General features: G+C 40.6%; 1 protein-coding gene across 2 annotated transcripts in view; it reads left to right on the top strand.

Moving 5' to 3' along the window:
• Nucleotides 1–12,168: 12,168 nt before the first annotated feature.
• PI4K2B (phosphatidylinositol 4-kinase type 2 beta) overlaps nt 12,169–20,925 on the top strand; it is a 32,466-nt gene continuing 23,709 nt past the window's right edge. Inside the window, exon 1 of one of the 2 annotated variants that reach the window (XM_010591401.3) lies at nt 12,169–12,605. In XM_010591401.3, coding sequence (XP_010589703.1) covers nt 12,314–12,605 — 292 coding nt within the window. In that variant the 5' untranslated portion in view covers nt 12,169–12,313. The remainder of the gene's footprint in view (nt 12,606–20,925) is intronic. The other variant, XM_010591402.3, reaches the window with a different exon arrangement.

Raw genomic sequence — 20,925 nt, 5'->3', positions numbered from 1 at the left:
GGAAACTCTATGGAGCGGTTTTATTCTGTCCTGTATGGTCACTATGAGTTAGGAATGACTCGACAGCAATGTTTTTTGTTTGTTTGTTTGTTTATGAGGTTGATATAAGGATATATTAGTTAACAAAGACAATATCTGGGGATGACAAAAAAACTGAGAACTAAGTTTTTCTTAAATGTATCTGCATTCAAATCATGACTTATACTTGTAAACATTGCAGTGGGCAAGATACAAAGACAGGAGGGCTCATCTGGAGGAAGCCTGTGTTTTCTCTGGTGGATATAAAGTGTTAGTAGAAGCAACAGTCAGCTGCAGCTAGCTAACCAAAGCCAGTAAAGATATCAGCCCAGTGGCTGTTATCACATCTACTCAAAGGCTAGCGTTCTCTTTGCTTTTCACGCATTACTGATTGCTTACCAGTAGAATCACAACCTTAAAAGTCAACCACATCTAATTCAGACTTTCAGCTTATTTTGTTGTTGTTGGGTGTCATCCCGTCAATTCCAACTCATAGCAACCCCGTGTGACAGAGCAGAACTGCCCCATAGGGTTTTCTTGTCTCTACTCTTTATAGAAGCAGATCACCAGGGCTTTTTTCCACAGAGCCACTAAACGGGTTCAAACCACCAACCCTTTTGTTAGCAGCAGAGGGCTTGACCATTGTGCCACTGGGACTTTGTAAATCGGTTCTTGTTGCTTTGTTTCTGTTGTGCTAAAAACTTGGTAGTGCATTAAAATAATTTCTAATATAATTTTTGTGTTAAAAAAAAATTCAGACAGTTTAAAAATGCATACAAAGTACAGGCTCCAGAATTTCCATATAGAAGGAATTTACGGGCAGCCATGTGTATGAAACTTTCTTCCCCCAGGTAACGTCATAGCTTACCCCCTCATTTCCGTCAAGACTCTGTTCAAATGTTTGACAATGTATTAGTTTCCTATGATGCCAGCATTCCTTTGCTTTCTTGGCTTGTGGCCATATCATTCTAATCATTGCCTCAGCATCACATTGCCTTCTCCTCTATTTTTTCCTCTTCTGTCTATATCAAATCTCGTTCTACCTTTCTTTTAGAAGGACATTTGTCATTGGATTCAGGGTCCACCTGGATAATTCAAATGTTCCTGGGTGGAACAAATGGTTTGTGCTTGGCTACTAACTGAAAGGTTGTTGGTTCAAATCCACCCAGAGGTGCCACAGAAGAAAGGCCCGGTGATCTGCTTCTGTAAAGATTACAGACAAGAAGACCCAATACAGCTCAATTCTACTTTGTTAACACATGGGATCTCCATGAGTTAGAATTGACTCAATGGCATTGGGTTCGGTTTTTTTGGTTTTTGGATAATCTGTTGTTGTTAGGCCATGTCGAGTCAGTTTCAACTCACAGTCCCTAGGTACAATAGAAGGAAACACTGTTCAGTCCTGCCCCACCCTCAGCAATCCTTGGTATGCTTGAGCCCATCATGCAGGCACTATGTCAGTCCGTCTTATAGACGGTCTTCCTCTCCTTTGCTGACCTTCTACTTTACCAAAGATGATGTCCTCCTCCACAGACTAGGCCCTCCTGATAACATGTCCAAAGCATGTGCTTTGAAATCTTGCCATCCTCCCTTCTAAGGAGCATTCTAGTTATACTTCATCCAGGACAGATTTGTTCATCCTTTTGGCAGTCCATGGTATATTCAATATTCTTTGCCAGCACCGTGATTCAAAGGCATGGATTCTTCTTTGGTCTTCTTTATTCGTTGTACAGCTTTTCCATGGATATGAAAATACCACAGCTTGGGTCAGGCGCAGCTTAGTCCTCAAAATGACATCTTTGCTTTTTAACACTTTAAAATTAAAGAGGTCTTTTGCAGCAGATTTGTCCGATGCAATATGTCCTTTGATTTCTTGACTGCTGCTTCCGTAAGCGTTGATTGTGGATCCAAGTAAAATGGAATCCTTGACAACTGCAATTTTTTCTCTGTTTATCATGATATTGCTTATTGGTCCAGTTGTGAGGATTTTTGTTTTCTTTATGCTGAGCTGTAATCCATAATGAAGGCTGTGGTCTTTGATCTTCATCAGTAAGTGCTTTGAGTCCTCTTCACTTTCAGAAGGCAAGGTTGTGTCATCTGCATATGGCAGATTGTAAATGAGTCTTCCTCCAATCCTGATGCCCCATTTTTCTTCATATAGATCAGCTTCTCCGATTATTTGCTCACCATACAGATTAAGTATGGTGAAAGGGTACAATCCCGACACACATCTTTCCTGACTTTAAACCACGCAGCATTCCTTGTTCTGTTCAAACAACTGCCTCTTGATCTACGTACAGGTTCCACATGAGCACAATTAAGTGTTCTGAATTCCCATTCTTCACAAGGTTATCCATAATTTGTTAGGATCCACACAGTTGAACGTTTTGCATAGTCAATAAAATACAGGTAAACATCTTTCTGGTATTCTTTGCTTTCATCCAAGATCCATCTGAGATCAGCAACAATACCCCTTATTCCACATCCTCTTCTGAATCCTGTTCGAATAACCTAGGCTAACCTCGGTAAATCTAAACCCTTTGCTGTCGAGTCAATTTTTACTTATAGCAACCCTATAGGACAGAGTAAAATTGCCCCATAGGGTTTCCAAGGCTGTAACCTTTATGGAAGCAGATTGCCACATCTTTCTCTCACAGAGCAACTGGCAGGTTTGAACCACGGACCTTTAGGTTAGCAGCTGAGCACTTAACCACTATGCCACCAGGGCTCCTTGGATAGTCTGTTGTTGTTGTTATTGTTAGGTGTCAGTTCCAACTCATAGCGACCCTATGTACCACAGAAGGAAACACAGTTTAGTCCTTTGCCATACTCACAATCGTCGTTATGCTTAAGCTCATTGTTGCATTCACTGTGTCGATCCATCTCACTGAGGATTTCCTTTTTTTCATTGACCCTGTACTCTGCCAAGCATGATGTCCTCCATGGACTGATCCCTCCTGATAACATGTCCCAAGTATGTAAGACACATAATAATCTAGAATCTCCAAATCTGGTTCTTTAACTTAATCATATTTGCAAAGATCCATTTTTCAAATAAGGTAACATTCATAGGTTCCAGGCATTTGGTGGGGTCATTTATCTTTTTGGAAGCCACCATTCAAGCTACTACAACCACCTTATATGAAATCACATTTACTTATTTGCACCACCATCACTATGCACTTCTCATATTGCGTTCTTCTTCTTCATAGCGTTTGTCATCATTTTGCATACTAATTCTCTACTGGTTATTTGTTCATTGTCCATATCCCCCATTTGACTGGAAGCTCCATGAGAGCAGAGACTTGGTTCGCTCACTCCTTTTCTCCCAGAACAAGAACAGTACCAGGCACATGGTAAGCTTTCAATAAATTTATTCGTCGAATGAACGAATGAAGAGGGGTACTAGGAAACGTCTTAAATCTGTGTTTTCTTAGTAAGCACACTTTTTTTTTTTACTTAGATTGTATGTTCATTTGGGGTGTCTTGGAGTGGGGCATGTTGCTGAAAGAGTCCACCAGTACCACCAAGTCTCTCCATGAGTCTACCACTTGTATATAGATATAAACAGGTCTCATCACCACCCCAACCTCCCCATTCACTTCCCCCAGACAACCACTGTTATCAGTTTCCTGTCTATATTTCTGAAAACATTCAGGGCATGTATGTGCATCTAAGATTAACCTAAGATTAATCTTCAGCAGTGATCATATAGTCATGCTTTGAGTTCTTTCATTAGAGGAATGAGATGTGTGTTAAAAACGCTCCTGTAAGTAGAGGTTTTTAGCCTTTTGGAAGGGCAATGGACTCATTTCAAGGAGTCTTAGTCCAGGTTCTCCTTTCCCATTTGCCCTTTCACAATTCCCCTTCTCCTATTTTACAATAAGAAAAAAATAAAGGCCAATCTCTCCCTCTTCCACATCCTAAATCTTCTAGTGATTCTTTTTTTTTCTGTTTATTCAACAAAATATTTATTTTATTATTAACTTTTACAATCATGATTTTATTGCAGCAAAAAGGATTCAAATGAAGACACACATAGAAAGAGGTTTGGGTGGATTCTCAACATGGAGCTTCCATGTTCCGAAAAGGGCCAACAATTTTTTTCTCCAGATGTAAACAAACCTGAGACTCCCAAGAAACGTTTGGTTTGAAATACAAGTGTTGACAAGGCCTTCTTTAATGAAAGTCCCGTAAAGCAGCAGCAGTTCTTCCTCCCTTTTCCTGTTACAGGAGTTTTCAGGGTGAGGGTGAGGATGACTTTGGATGTGGTGCGTTTGGGCCTTGTTGAGGTGTCCTGAGCACATAGATGTCCTGAGTATACAAGTACTGCAGAGTGAGGTTGCAGGAGTAATGGGAAGTTTCATTTAAAGGTCTTGCATTTTCTAAACCCTAACTACCATCAAAGAATGCACTTCTGAGAGTGTTCCACGGGAACAAAGTAAAGAAAGTATCAATGAGAAATACTTAAGTTGGCTGTAAAAATGGCGCGGCAGTATCAGCATCAGATGTCCTCTAACTTCACAAGGCAAAGGGGAGAAAATCAAGATCATCAGCCCGAGGCTGATCCCCATGAAGGGGAGGTGAAATAAACTGCTTTCCAACCTTTTTTAAAACAGTTTGGACACCAGCCATCCCTCCTACACCACTCTCTACTTCTCTGCTGAGTTCAATAATTCATTGCAATGGCCACACAGAACTCACAGACCATACTCACAGTTATGGGGTTTACTAGGGAAGTACCAGGTTACAACTTGGCATCAGGATCAACAGGCTACCACTGAGGGTCAGGGTCAGGAAGCAAGCAGGTAAAGTCTTCCTTTTTCAGTGCAGGACAGCTCTGTCAGCTCATCTGGGCCATGCAGAGCTCCTCTTAGCCCCCTAAGGTCAGGCTTCTCTTGGTTCCCCGAGGGCAGGCCCGATCTCTTGGCCCTTGGCCCCTGCTTGGCCCTGGCTTCTGCCCTGCTCAGTCAAGTGTTACAAAGTTCTTTAGCTCTGCCAGTTAGTGCCCAGAGGCACCTCATTCTGCCAGTAACCTCCTACCCGAAGGTGCTCAGCTCTCTCGCTCCATGAGTTGGCACATCCACTGTAGCCACCTTACTCAGTGGGCCAGGAAGCCCACCACACCATCTCGGGCTAGTCTTCTGGTTCTGCTGCTGCCATTTCTCTGCCACCATTTCTCTGCCGCACTTCTCATCATCTCATACCATCTCTGGTGTTGCAGCTCTCTCTCTCTCTCTGTCTTCTGGGTCTAGAAGGTTCTCAGTGCAGGGACCCTGGGTCTAAAGAATGTGCTCCACTCCTGGCTCTTCTTTCTTGGTGGTAGTGAGGTCCCCTCTTTCTGCCTCTGAGATGGCTCATTTTAACACTAACAGGATGGCAAAACTGACCAATCCACTCCTTAGGGTTCCATACACCTTATTTGCATGATCCTACCTCCACAAAGGTGTCATGCAACTTATTTGCATTATTAGCAAGCTGTAATGCAATCCCCTTGGTGGGCCACCAGCACCTTATTTGCATAGTACCACCCAATCATTGTGTGGGAGTTACAAGACCATGCATGGCGGTTGTTGTTGTGTGCTGTGGAGCTTATTCTGACTCATAGCGACCCTATAGGACAGAGTAGAACTGTCCCATAGGGTTTCCAAGGAGCAGCTGATGGATTCAAACTGCTGATCTTTTGATTGGCAGCCTGAGCTCTTAACCACTTCACCACTAGGGCTTCATGCATGACTAAAAAATAGAAGGGTCATATTTACTAATCCACTGCACCACAGTGGCAGAGCCTCAGAATTCAAAAGTGACATGTTGACCTGGGATATATTTTAACATGTTTATGTGAATTGAGAAAAAGTCTGCTTTGCTAATTGATTTGATAATGAATTCTGGCCTTGCGAATCAGCTTTTAAGTTACATGTGTTACATACATCGAATGAGTCAAATCTGTAGTTCCAAAGTTTTAACAAAAATATATTTAAAGCTCACGGTAAGGTAAAGATATTATAACAAAAAATATTAAATTGGCAAAAGGTTGAGGGAAATGTTAACGAAAATAGTTTGACTCCAGCCAAATTAATTACGTGCTAGAACGAATCAACATTTATCAGGGGAAGATAAGCCTGAGGCTCTTTCTGAGCTATAAAATAAGGTGTCTCAAAGTAAAAGAGTTACATGTAATTTTAAATAATTTCATTCACCTTTTAAAAGGCTTTTTGGTTCACTTCCCAGAAATTAAAGTGAATAACTCAAAAAAAGGAGGAGCTAAATGAATTGCCTGATGATAGATCATAAAAATAATTTTTGATGATAAAGTACTATCTGATTTTCAGCACACACATTGGAAGCAGATTAAGGATTTAAGTGGCACTGCTATAACAAAACAGTTCCCATACGCACATATCCATCTATTTATTTAAGTGAACAGGTTTTTTCAGCATTTATATCTATAAAAACTGAAAGTAGGAATAGAACTGACACTGAATTCTATTTCATTTAGCCGTAAGTAATATTCCTTACAATGGCACCTAACAATAACAACAATGTTCCTCTGCTACAGGGTCACTCTTCCGTATTCGGTTTTCATTGTCCAGCTTCCACATGCATATGAGGTGACTGGAAATACTATGACTTGGGTCAGGCACACTTTGGTCATCAAAGTGACATCTTTGCTTTGTAACACTTTAAAGAGGTCTTTTGCAGCTAATTTGCTCAATGCAATATGTTGTTTGATTTCTTGATGCCGTTTCCATGGGCATAGACTGTGGATCCAAGTAAAATAAATCCTTGGCAACTTCAATACTTTCTCCATTTGTCATGGTGTTGCTTATTGGTCCAGTTGTGAGGATTTTTGTTTTATGTTGAGGCATAATCCCTACCGAAGCCTGTCATCTTTGATCTTCATTGGAAAGTACTTCAAGTCCTCTTCACTTTCAGCAGACAAGGCTGTGTCATATGAAGTTAGAGAAAATGACACAGTACAAAGTGGGTGGGAGACATGGAAGAATATGAATAAGAAACAATAAAGTCCAGAAGACAATGGAATGATATTTTTGAAGAATTGAACCCAGTTCAGGGGGTACCAACAATCAACCCAGAATTCTATATGCAAAGAAAATACCTTTTTAAAATAATGGCTAAATAAAGATAATTTCAGATAAATAAAAGCTTAGAATGTATCACCAGCAGATCTGCATTACAAGAAATGATAAAGTCTTCAGAGTGAAAGGAAATGATAATTGATGGAAAATCAGATCCACTGGAAGGAATGAAGAGAACTGGAAATGGTAAATACATGTTGTTGTTAGGTGCCATCAAATCGGTTCCAACTCATAGTGACACTATGTACAACTGAACAAAACACTGCCCGGTCCTGTGCCGCCCTCACAATCATGTTATGCTTAAGCCCATTGTTGCAGGCACTGTGTCGATCCATCTCACTGAGGGCTTCCTCTTTTTGGATGACCGTCTACTTTACTAAGCATGATGTCCTTCTCCAGGGACTGATTCCTCCTGACAACATGCCCAAAGTATGTGAGACATAGTCTCACCATCCCCACTTCTAAAGAGCATCCTGGCTGTACTTCTTCCAAGACAGATTTGTTCGTTCTTTTGGCAGTCATGGTATATCCAATATTCTTCTCCAACACCACAATTCAAAGGCGTCAATTCTTCCTTATTTATCGTCCACTGTTCACATGCATTTTGCCCATAGAACCCTTCAATATTGCAACTCCAGGCTTGAATTTTTTCTTCAGTTCTTTCAGCTTGAGCAATTCCAAACATGTTCTTTCCTTTTGGTTTTCTAACTCTTAAGTCTTTGCATATGTCATTATAATATCTTACTTTGTCTTCTTCAGCCACCCTTTGAAATCTTTTGTTCGATTCTTTTACTTCATCACTTCCTCCATTCACTTTAGCTACTCATTGTTAAAGAGCAAGTTTCAGAGTCTCTTCTGACATCCGTTTTGGTCTTTCCTTTCTTCCCTGTCTTTTTAATGACCTTTTGGTTTCTTCATGTATGATGTCCTTGATGTCTTCCCACAACTGGTCTTGTCCTCATCATTACTGTTCAATATGTCAAATCTATTCCTGAGACAGTCTCTAAATTCAGGTGGGATATACTCAAGGTCATACTTTGGTTCTCATGGACTTTTTCTAACTTTCTTCAGCTTCAACTTGAACTTGCATATGAGTAATTGATGGTGTGTTCTATAGTCAGCCCCTGACCTTGTTCTGACTGATGATATGGAGCTTTTCCATCGTCTCTTTCCACAGATGTTGTTGATTTGTGTATTCAATCTGGTGAGGTCCACGTGTATAGTCGCCATTTAAGTTGGTGAAAAATGATATTTGCAATGAAATTGTTGGTCTTGCAAAATTCTATTAAGGGATCTCCAGCATCGTTTCTATCACCAAGACCATATTTTCCAACTGCTAATTTTTCTTTGTTTCTAGCTTTCACATTCCAATTACCAGTAATTATCAATGCATCTTGATTTCATATTTCATCAATTTCAGACTCCAGAAGTTGATAAAAAAAACTTCAATTTCTTCATCTTTGGCCTTAGTAGTTGGTATATAAATTTGAACAACAGTTGTATTAGCTGGTTGTCCTTATAGGCATATGGATATTATCCTATCACTGACAGCTTTATACTTCAGGATAGATCTTGAAATGTTCTTTTTGATGATGAATGCGATGTCATTCCCCTTCAAATTGCCATTCCCAGCACAGTAGAGCATATGATTGTCCAATTCAAAATGGCCAATACCAGTCCATTTCAGCACACTAATGCCTAGGATATCCATGTTTATGCATTCTATTTTATCTTTGACATTCTAATTTTCCTAGATTCACACTTTGCACATTCCATGTTCCTATTATTAATGGATGTTTGCAGCTGTTTCTTCTTATTTCAAGTCATGTCACATCAGCAAATGAAGGTTGTGAAAGCTTGACTCCATCCATGTCATTAAGGTCAACTCTACTTCGAGGAAGCAGCTCTTCCTCAGTCATATTTTGAATGCCTTCCAACATGAGGGCCTCCTCTTCTGGCACTATATCAAACAATGTTCTGCTGCTATTAATAAGGTTTTCACTAGCTAATTTTTTTCAGAAGTCAACCACCATGTCACTTTTCTTAGTCTGTCTTAGTATCTGTACACAGTATAAAAAAGCATTTAAACATATGTAGGTCTAATCTATACAACAACAACATAACAATGCTAAATGTAATTATACTTTTGCAAAGTTTTTAAATTTTACCTCAAGTGGTATAATATTAACTCTAAGTACATTGAGATAATTTAGGAATGCATAGTGTAACTAGATTAACCACTAAATTGTAATGTAAAGAGGTATAAGAGAAAGCCACTAGAGGAACTTAGATAAAACAGTATAAAATATTGGATTAGCCCAAATGAAGGCAGAAAAGGAGGAAAAGAGAACAACAACAAAAAAAAAAGGATGGAACATATGGAATACAAATTGCAAATTATAGATCTAAATCCAACCACATTAACAATTACATTAAATGTAAATGGGCTAAAAATTCCAATTAAAAGGCAGAGATGATCTGACTGGATTTTAAAAAAAGAGAGAAAAAAGACATAGCTCTAAGCTATATACAAGAGATACATAACACTTTAAAAATTCACAAATAGGTTGAATGGAAAAGGATTTATTAGGCAAACAGTAAGCCTAAGAAAGCTGGAGTGGCTATATTAGTATCAGACAAAATACACATCAAACCAGGGTGAAAAACAGTCATTCATCAGGAAAACAAAATCCTAACCAAGGCATAAAATCCTAACTGTATGCACTTAATAACTCAACTTCAAAATACATGATGCAAAAATTCATCAAATAAAAGGAGAAATAGAAAAATACACAATCACAGAGAGTTTATGCATATGCTATTTCAATAAGTGATCAACAACTAGACCAAAAAAGCCAATAAGGATATAAACAATTTGAACAACATTATCATTACTGCACCAAATTGATATTTATAGAACACTACACCCAACTTCAGGTCCCTGGTTAATGCAAATAGTTTGCACTCAGCTGCTAACCTAAATGTTGGTGCTTTGAACCCACCTAGCTCTAAGAGAAAGGCCTGGCAATCTGCTTCTGTAAAGATTACAGCCAAGAAAACGCTAAGGAACAGCTCTATACTATAACACCTGGGGTCACCATGAGTCAGAATCAACTGGAAGGCAATGGGTTTGGTTTTTTTTAGACCCACCTTCAGACTACACAGTCTCTTTAAGTGCACATGTAATGTTCATTAACATCTATCACATGTTAGACCATAAACCAAGTCTCAAAATTTTTCAAAATATTGAAATCTTAGCTTATGTTCTCTAACCGCAACAGAATTAAATTAGAAATTAAAAATAATATCTAGAAAAGCCTCTAAATGTTTGGAAATTAAACAACACATTTCTAAATAAGCTAAGGGTCACAGAAAAAATCATTATGGAGATTAAAAATTATTTTGAACTAAATGAAAATGAAAGCACAACATATCAAAAATGTTGGACTATAGCTAAAGCAGTGCACAGAGGGAAACTCACAGCTCTAAATGCTTCTATTTAAAAAGAAGAAAGGTCCAAAATCAACAATGTGTTCTTCTACTCTAAGTAGCTAGAAAAAGAAGACGACACCACACGTCAAGTAAGTAGGAATAAAGTGAGAAACAGTTTTAATTCTTCCAGAATTCAGATTACTGGCTTTCGTAGAACTTGGGGTAACCCACACAACCCTTGCCCTTAGGTGTCCTTTTGAACCCTGAGCCTTGAAAAAAGTGGTTCCTAAAGGCTACTTTTGAGGCAAGCAATAGTCTAAATAAACAAGTTAAGATCATTTTTCTTTGGGCATTGTGCCCTTTTGAAGAATTCAGTCAGCTTTGGGAAACAGACTCCAAAGGTCAGGCTGGGAGCTATGTTTAGGGTAAATCAGTAATTATTTTAATTGTACGTCAAGCAATGCTGTATGAAAATCCTTCCTGACCACGAATTTGTTTATGAGCTCTGTTCTGGCCATTTTTTCCATGGCAATGTCGACTACAGGGTCACTGGGAGTCGGACTGACTCCACAGCAACGGGTTAGGCATTCGGCCCCTAACCAAAAGGTCTGCAGTTGGAAACCACCAGCCACTCCTTGGAAACCCTGTGGGGCAGTTCCACTCTGTCCGATAGGATTGCTGTCAGTCGGAATCCACTCCACCGCAAGGGGTTTGGTTCTTTTTTTGCCCATAAAATTTAGTATAAGAATTCTGGAAGTTCTTCTCATCTTCGGAACATTTTTGACACTCTACTCAAATGGTAATCCGATTTGTAACTCCTGTATTCAATAAACTTCAATTTCTAATATTGGCTTAATATGATTTTAGTTTTAACGAAGGAAATAATAAAGGGCAAAAGTTAGTGAACTAGAAAACAGAAAACCAATGGAACCAAAAGCTGGCTTTTTTGGATGACCTATAAAAATTGATAAGTCTCTAGCCCCATTACCAGTTGCGGTTGGGTGAATTCAAACTCATGACGTGTCGGAGTAGAAATATGCTCTATGGTGTTTTCAGTGGCTGTGACCTTTTGGAAAGTAGATTGCCAGGCATCTCTGCGTGAATTCCAACCACCAATCTTTTGGTAAGTAGCGGAGCGCTTAACCGCTTGAGCCACTCAAGGACTTCTCTAGTTACCTTAAACCATTAAAAAAATAAAAATTTTAAGCCATTAGTCAAGAAAAAAAGAAAACACTACCAGTATCCGCAATATCTGAACAAAGTCCCTGCTGCTCTCACGGACTTCTAGTACGGACAATAAATGTTAGCCAGACAAATAAATATATAGGTATAAGTAGTGGTAAACTTTACTAAAAGGATGCGGGGACGGAGAGATTTAAGCTGCAGAAAAGCGCTCCGGGGAGGTAAATTTGCCCCCAAACCCGCCTCTCGCAGGAACGACACCAACCCCGCCCATCCCTTTCAAGACTCTAGGAAGCAGGTGGCGGCCCCGCTGGGAGCGCCGCGCCGCGCCGCGCCGCGCCGCGCCCCGCCCACCGCCGCCCCGGCCGCTTCGCGCAGGCGCGGGGTCCCTGTTGGACCCCGGCGCGCGGCAGGGCGCTGCCGGCGGCGGGGCGGGGCAACGGCCGAGCGGGCGCGCCGTGAGGTGGCGTTGACCGGACCTCGCCGTCTTGTCACCGGTCTGTCGTCGCTGGTCTCCCGCGATGCCGAGGCCAGACCCGGGTACTTCCTTTGTCTGAGACGGGAGGCACAGAGCAGAGACCATGGCGGAGCCCTCGGAGCCCGGGCAGCAGGCGGCGGAGGGCGGCGGGAGCCCAGAGGAGGAGGAGGACGAGGAGCGGGAGCCGCTGCTGCCGCGGATCGCCTGGGCCCAGCCGCGGAAAGTCGCCCCGGGGAGCGCCGTGAGGCTGATGCTGTCCCCCGAGGAGGCGGGCGCGGCCTCCGCTCGCAAAGCCCGCGACGGAAAACTGCTGCTCCCGCTCAGGAGCGCGCCCCACAGCCCCTCCCGGGACCGCGGGAGCTCGCCCCCGCTGCGCTCCGGCTTCGCGTGCCCAGGTGAACCCGGCTCTCCCCTCCTTTCCGCGCCCTGCCCCGCGCGCCGCTCGCCCGGCGCGGTCCTCCGACTGCACTTCGCCGCCGCGGGCCACGCCTTGGGCCTCGCCTCTCTCCTGCTCCCCCATTTACCCGCCCCCTTTTCTCTTGCGATCCAGGGGCTCTGGGGCTGCAGACTGCTTCCCCTCAGGCCTGACACCTATGATTAAACTCTCATCCTTTAGGCCTTTCCCAAAAGTGAGTCTGAACTTCAGGAATCCGACGTTGAGGAGCACTTAACGCTCAAAAGTTATTGGCTCAGATTGGCGTTAAGTTTTGAAGTAAGAACCCTCAACTTTCAAGAAAATTTTTAAATTTGGAAGGGGGGGGTGACAGGAGAGAGATGTGTAGCCAGAAAATCCAGTTGCCACTGGGACAGGTTTCAAAAACTTTCCTTATTAAATGCTGTTATTATGACGTTAGCCAGAGGGGAAGAGGCAGTTGGACTCGTGTACCTGTAATCTCTCTTGCAAAGGTTTTCTTCCCCCACCCCACCCCCCGTTTTTTTAGAGTCACTTCTGTTGTCACGGAGCCCTGGTGGTGTAGTGGTTAAGGACCTTGGCCCTATAATCAACAGATTGGCAGTTCGAATCCACCAGCCGCCCTTTGGAAACCCTCTGGGGCAGTTGTACTCTGACCTATAGGGTCGCTGTGAGTCAGAATTGACTTGAGGACAGCTGGTTTGGTTTTTGTTTGTTTTCCACTGTACTTAAAATTTTTTTTTTATTATCACTATTAAGCAGACTGATAGTGTCAGGTGAAAGAGAATGTAATTGAAATGATGTTGAAAGTAAAATTTAGGCATGCTGTTGTAGACCTGGGTATTTGTTTAGTGGAATGAGTTTCGTGGGCATGTAGAGTTGGGTCAGCTTAATTTCATGGTAAAACAGAGTAGACTGGAAAGAGTCCCTGCTAGAGATGGACAAGCATGTTTATAAAATGATGATGGTAACACCTACTTTGCTAGTTGTTAGGAAGAATTAATGAGATAATGTGTGCACTGTGCCACTCATTAGGTGACAGTTTGCAAAGAAACCATAGAAAATGTGCTCTGTATTAATACTACTTGATTTTTCTGGAGTTGTTCGATTTTACATGTCTTTCTACGACTATGCTACTTTTATACATTAAAGAATTTTGGGTAGAATAGGTCGCTGAAGTTCTAGCAGAATCTATATTCATGTATATTGTGTTGTTGCTAAGTGCTGTGGAGTCAATTCCCACTCATAGTGACCCTGTACGACCCAGTAGAACTGTCACAAAGGGTTTTCTAAGCTGTAATCTTTACAGGAGCAGGTGGCCAGGTCTTTCTCCAGCAGAACCACTGGGTGAGTTTGAACTGCCAACCTTTCAGTTAGCAGCCAAGTGCTTAACCACTGAACCACCAGGGCTCCTTGAGTTAAATAAGTTAGAGATGCCCAGGGTAAGCAGTTTCCAATCCAAGTGTTTCATGAATAAACTTTAGCAAACTTGTCCAACATTAGGTTGTCCTTACAAAGTTTGCTAATGAATGCAACAGAACAAACAAGCATGAAGTTAGAACCGGATCATGAATGAAACCAGATTCACTTAGCATTTGGGCATGTATTATTTAGAATCCAGCCTGTGAGGTAAAGTACATGTGGCTAACTTGCCCTTTTCTGCCAAAGGTACCTTATATAGCCAGATTTTAAAAGGGCCTAAAACCTTGAAAGTGAGTTTGTTCTGTAAAAGTGAGGCCTTATAAACAAATAATATTAAGGCTTAAAAAAGTAAAAATGGGGATAGAGTATATGTGTTGGAATACAAATGGATTATTAAAGAGAATTTCTACCTTTTGTAGTAATATTTATATCACTAAGGTCTTTTTTTTTTTTTAATTTTTTAATTCTCACAACAGCACAGCAAGATAGTTATTTCTCCTCATTCTTATTGTAAGGATTGAAAACTTTAAAAACTGATGTTCATAGCGCATTGGAGATTGTTTGCCCAAAATCAAATATCCAATAAGTGGTAAAGCCAAGACTTGGCCTAGTTTTTCCTTTTTCATGCCCTGCACTTTTTCCATTGCTGCAGATCTCCAAATGTTATGAAATAGTTGTTACTTTTGCCTATTATGGAGGTTCTATTTTTAACAAGATTTTAAAATAGTTTTGAGTTATAAAAACTGTTTAAAATAAAAAAATTCAACCTGGTCTCCTAAAAAATTGATGATTAACTAGATTTAAGTTTAGCTGTCTTTGAATGAGTCCATTAGCTTCCTTTGTCCCTTACCATCTAGTTTCCATGGATCCACCTCTCTAATTCAAAGAAATTCTTTTCTTTAGAGAAATATTGTCATCATTTATGATGCTTAATTATTTTATGTAAACAGAAGGTTTTTGTACTTTGGCCCATGGAAGAATGTCATATGTTTGTAATCTTTTATTTTTCAAGGCATTTGACAAAGCCTAGACTAAACATAAATCAGTGTTAATTGTTGGATCAATGTACAAGTAGAAGAAATAATGTCATTCCTTGTTCTACTTATCATTTTAATCAGTGAATTGGGTAGTAACAAAAATGATAATAGTTCATATCTCCACAACACTTGGTATATACCAGACATAGTTCTGCGCACTTCGATTGTATTAATTCATAACCAGCCCTGTGAAGTGAGTGCTGTTTTTAGTCCCATTTTAAAGAAACGCGGAGAAGTGAAGTGACTTCTAGGGTACCAGTGGATACAAACCAGGAACTCTTAATTCTATTGCTGTCGAGTTGATTCCATCTCATAGCAACCGTATAGTACAGAGTAGGACTGTCCCCATAGAGTTTCCAGGGAACGCTTGGTGGATTGGAACTGCCAACCTTTTGGTTAGCAGGCATAGCTCTTAACCACTACAGCACCAAGGTTTCCTAATTCTGTTGGAGAGCCTAACAGTTAGAGTACTGTTAGAATTCGCAGAGAGCTACCAAAGTAAAAGAAAATGTTTATAAGTCATTTAATGATTCCTGGTGACTTATAAATGTACAAACTAAGAAAATTATTTCAAAGGAAGAAAGATGAGACAAAAAGAAAAATTGTTGTAAAAAAAAAAAAAGACCCGTGGCTGTCAAGTTGATTCTGACTCATTGCAACACTATAGGACAGAGTAGAACTGCCCCATAGGGTTCCACAGAGCGGCTGGTGGATTTGAACTGCTGACCTTGGGGTTAGCCCCTGACCACCATGCTACTAGGGCTCCTTGTTGTTGTTAGGTGCCATCGAGTTGGTTCCAACTCATAGCAACCTTATGTATAACAGAATGAAACATTGCCAGGTCCTGTGCTCTCTTCACCATAATTGCTATGTTTGAGCCCATTGTTGCAGCCACTATGTCAGTCCATCTCTTTGAGGATGGAGTGTGAAAGAAAAATAAGGGTAGTGAAATAAATAAGATGGAGGCTGGAATAAAAATACGTAAAATGCATGCCGGACGCTTGAGGCAGGCAGGCCACAACTTCAGTTTTTAAGATTGTTGAGCAGCCAACTTGAGGGAGACACAATCGTTGTGTCCATAAAGTTAAACTGGTTATTTGAACCCAGACAGAACTGACGAAGAGACTATGTGGTGAACGATATCTTTGTAATAAAAGTGATGATTCATTGGGGTATTTCTTATAACTTCCTCAGAGCCCATTTCAGTAGAAGTAATTCTAGCAGTGTAGTGCTATTAGTATTGTTTGATCCATATTTAAGACACTGATAACCTGGCTTAATTTAGAGGAAGATATTGGAAGAGCAAATGTTCTGTGTGTCTTAACAATCCTCTATAACTGAACTTTTGAATGGTAGTGAGTAGCCATGTGTTGGAGATTATTCCTCAGCCATTGCCTGGAATACGCTGCTCTTTGTTTTCCACTTATTTGAGACATCCATGGCTCATCAGATATTCAAGTGCTTACTGGGTGCCAGTGGAAATTGAGGCATTGGGTAAACAGTGGTGAGCTAGATATTAAATGGATGCCCAGTCACCAGACTTGTTCCCAAATAGCCTAATAGAGGAAACAGTAAATTAAAACAAACTGTTCTAACAGACTGTGTAAGCGTTTGAATGGGGAAAGCTGAGGGTTCCATGGAGGCACAGAGCTGTGACCTAGAGGTAAGGGCCTTTCTAGATTGTGATGGTAGATCCAGGCCTCTGCAAAAGGAGCAGAGTAGTTGGCATCTAGTTTGAGAACTGAAGCATGAATAACCACTCACCTTTGAAGCAGGGTTTAGTTCAACAGGCTTGTGAGCACCTACTTTTTTTTCTAGAAAATATTCTGATTATCGGGTTAATAGAGACGGGTAAGATGGACTTCCAGTCCTCAAGTGAGGGAGAGATCATTTTATTTATTTAGAATGAAAACTTCCTACATTATCATGTGTACTTATATATAACTAAGTACAAAGATTATACAGTGGGTTCTTTTAATCCTTTTTCAGTTTTTTATTTTCTAAAGAACCAGTAATAACCCTTAATGAGCATAGTTAAGGGAATATTTTGTTAATTCTTAAAACAATGATACTGGGAGCCCTGGTGGCGTAGTGGTTAAGAGTTTGGCTGCTAACCAAAAGGTTGGCAGTTCGAATCCATCAGCTGCTCTTTGGAAACCCTGTGGGGTAGTTCTACTCTGTCCTGTAGGGTCCCTGTGAGTGGGAATTCACTCCACAGCCATGGGATTGGTTTTTGTTTTGTTTTGTTTATCGGGTGCCAGGCACCGTTGTAGGCACTTGAGACACATCAGAGAACAAAACAAAAGTCTCTGCCTTCCTGGAAATTAGATCGTTTTGTTACAGCATTGTAAATTAATCAGATGGAAGTAAAGGATGAATAAGAATTAGCCATGAGAAGGAAGATTGACGTACATGTGGGAATACCAAGGGCAAAAGTTTAGAGGGTAGGTTGGACATCTTATGAAAAGTGAGGAGCTTGAATAGGACTGGACCTTGACTAGGAGGCCATTCAACTCAGTGGTGACTCAAAGGGAGTCAGGCAGAATCAAGATTCTCCTCAGGACATAATTTTGAATGTTCTCTTACACAAGACAAGTCATGGCCCCACAGTTTATTCCTTAAAAGGAGCTACAATGATTTTAACTGAAAAAAAAAAAAAAGAAGGAAATCTCAGCTATTAAAAACCAGACCACAACAATAAACCTTCAAACCAAATCATGCATAGCACATCTGGTGTGAGGCAGTGTAACTTCTGGGAGTTCCTCCAAGTTGGATTCATCGCCTTTGTACATTTAAGCAACTAAAAGGACGAAAATTGTAGAATGTAATTGTCACTTGGTAAAGAAAAATGATCTACTAAACAACAATTACTTTGATATTAGAATAGTTGATATATAACTTTTTTTTTTTTTCCTGTCGGTAATTAGACAGTAGGACCAGTTGCTTTTTTAGTTGTCTTCCTAGATTGTGGTGGTAAATCTAGGCCTTCTTAAGTAAAAGAAGGCCCATTTTTCTGTAGGAGGATAGTATATCTCACTTTCCAAAAGAGATGCTCATTAAGGGACAAGTGAAAGAAAAAGGGGTTGAGAACATCCCTGACTTATTTTCCTGGAATGGTTCTGTTCTGATTTTAGTTGAAACTGAATTGTTAAGTAGTCAGAGTATGATTATGGGCTCCATGAGAGCAGCAAAGGCAGGTTTTGTGGTGAGTACAAAAAGCGTAACTCATAAACCATTTAATAGTAATAATGCCATGGTCTGCAGATAGTTTCCAGAAGAATTACTCAAGTACAGGACAGGAGAGATCAAGAGTAGTCTTAAGCGTTTAGCCATTTCGGTATGAATCAGTATAGTATGACAAACCAAACCAAACCTGTTGCCATTGAATTGATTCCGACTCATAGCGACGCTATAGAACAGAATAGAGCCGCCCCATAGGGTTTCCAAGGAGCAGCTGGTGGGTTTGAACTGCCGACCTTTAGGTTAGTAGCTGAGCTCTTGACCACTGTACCACCAGGGCTCCATAGTGTGACAGGACTTCTAAAAACAAAAAGCAAAAAACTCACGATATCAGAGCGCGTTGTATTTTGGTTTAGTGTCAAGACTTACTGGTGCCCCTGCTCTCTGCAATGCTTACTTGGTTCTGGAAACCATATTTTAAGGAGGCACGTTGAAAGCTGAGGCGTGAAATAGGGCAACTTCTTTTTGTTGTTTGCTGTTGAATGAATTCCTGCTCATGGTGATGGAGAATGGTGAAAAGCCTGAAAACACTTCCGTGTGGAAGGAGGTGGAGAATAGAGCAAACTTTGGGAACATGAAATGATCTTGAAACTATCTGAAGGGCTATCACGGGAAAAAAAAAAAGAGTAAGTAGGCTTTTGTTTTGCTCCAGATGGCAGGTCTAAGACAATGAGCAAAACTACAAAGAGGTTAAGTTCAGGAACAGGGAAAAAGTTTATGCTTGTTTTCCAAAAAAACAAAAACAATGTCTTATGAGTTAGTATGTCTCTTTGAAAGTGCTTAAACATTGGCTGAAAAACCAACTGCTGGTAATGTATTATAGAAGATCTACTGGTACTGGGAGCACTATTGAAATAAGTGTTTTCCAGTCTTTTCTTGCTAAGAGTCTGTGAATCCTTAACCTAAAAGAAATATAATTTGACAAATGGTAATGGTTATTTAAATAACTGTTTATTAAGTATCTACTAACTGCAGATCATTCTTCCAGGTGCTGGAGATACACAGTGAACAAGAAAGAGTTCCTCCTTTCCATCTTAAGAACTTTCACAGGATAGATAAAGAACGATTTGGAATTGGAGTATCAATTGTATAAGCATGACTAAAATATTTGGATAATTTGTGCTTTTAAATAGGTTAAATATACCTAATACCCTTTTTGGGTACTTTTTCAGCATAACAGCTTAAAAATTAATAAGAATTTTATTTTCTGTCTGAATTAAGATAAATTTTAAGTTAAGGAAAGTTTATTATGTTCTGAGTTTTCGTAATATTGAAAGCACATCCCATTACCCATTGCCGTCAAGTCATTTCTGACTGACAGCGACCCTATAGGACAGGGTAGAACTACCCCATAGGGTTTCCAAATAGCAGCTGGTGGATTCAAATTGCCAACCTTTTGGTTAGCAGCCACGTTCTTAACCACTGTGCCACCAGGTCTCCTTGAAAGCACATATAAGCATTGAAATACCTTCCAAAATATGATATGAATGGCTTTTTGGCTTGTCTGTTATTTTAAGTGATTGATTATTAATTCATTTAGCAGGTGTTTATGAAGTGCCTACCATGTTCCAGAAGGTGTCCTTGGGTGGTACAAACAGTTCATTGCTTAGCTGCTAACCAAGAGGTTGATGGTTTGAGTCCACCCAGAGGCACCTTGGGAGGAAAGCCTGGTCATCTACTTCTGAAATAAGTCATTGAAAATCCTATGAAGCATGGTTCTACTTTGACACACATGGGGTCACCATGAGTTGGAATCAACTCCACGGCAATTGGTTTATGTTCTGGGAGTTGTATAAGTTCTGAGGATACAGCAATGAAAGAAATCCTAGTATTTTTGGAGCTCATAACATAAGTAAAAATATATTAAGTGATAAGTGCTAAACAGAAAAGTTCCTAGGTAGGGAAAATAGTTGCACACTTGGCTACTAACTGAAGGGTTGGCAGTTTGAACTCACCCAGAGGCACCACAGAAGAAAAACCTGGCGATCTGGTTCTATGAGGTCACAGCCATGAAAACTCTATGGAGTGCAGTTCTAGTCTGCAACACATGGGGTCACCATGAGTCAGAATCAACTGGATGGCAGCTGGTTAGGGGAGATTGAGCATAGGACCTTGGGGGCTCTAATAAGGGCGTAGACTTTGTGAAATGGGAGGTCTCCGGAGTGTTTTGTACAAAGGAGTGACATGATCTGACTTACGTTTTAAAAGGAATTCCTAAAGCTCATCTGTTGAGGGTAGAGAGGGAATGGGCAAAAGGGGAAAACCTGTTAGGAGGCTATTGTAATAACCTGGCAGAGTTGATAGTGACTTAAATCAGGTGGAAGGAGTGGAGATGGTAAGATGTGGTTGGATTCTGAATATTTATTTAAGGTAGCGACAACAGGAATTGCTGGTGAATTGGATGGTGTGGTATGAGAGGGAGAGAGAGATCTTGATGGATTGGATATGGGGAATGAGAGCATGAGATCATGGGGGATTCCACAGTTTTTGGTCTGATCAAACGGAGGATTTGAAGAGAGGTAAAGCAATCAGGAAGGGTGGTAAAGATCAGGAGTTCAGTTCTGCATATGTGAAGCTTGAGATATCTATTAAAATTCCAAGTAG

This window comes from Loxodonta africana, chromosome 5, assembly GCF_030014295.1.
Source record: "Loxodonta africana isolate mLoxAfr1 chromosome 5, mLoxAfr1.hap2, whole genome shotgun sequence".
In the NCBI taxonomy this organism is placed as follows: Eukaryota; Metazoa; Chordata; class Mammalia; order Proboscidea; family Elephantidae; genus Loxodonta; species Loxodonta africana.
The sequence above is the reverse complement of the archived record's forward strand: the minus strand, read 5'-3'. Positions and strand labels throughout refer to the sequence as shown.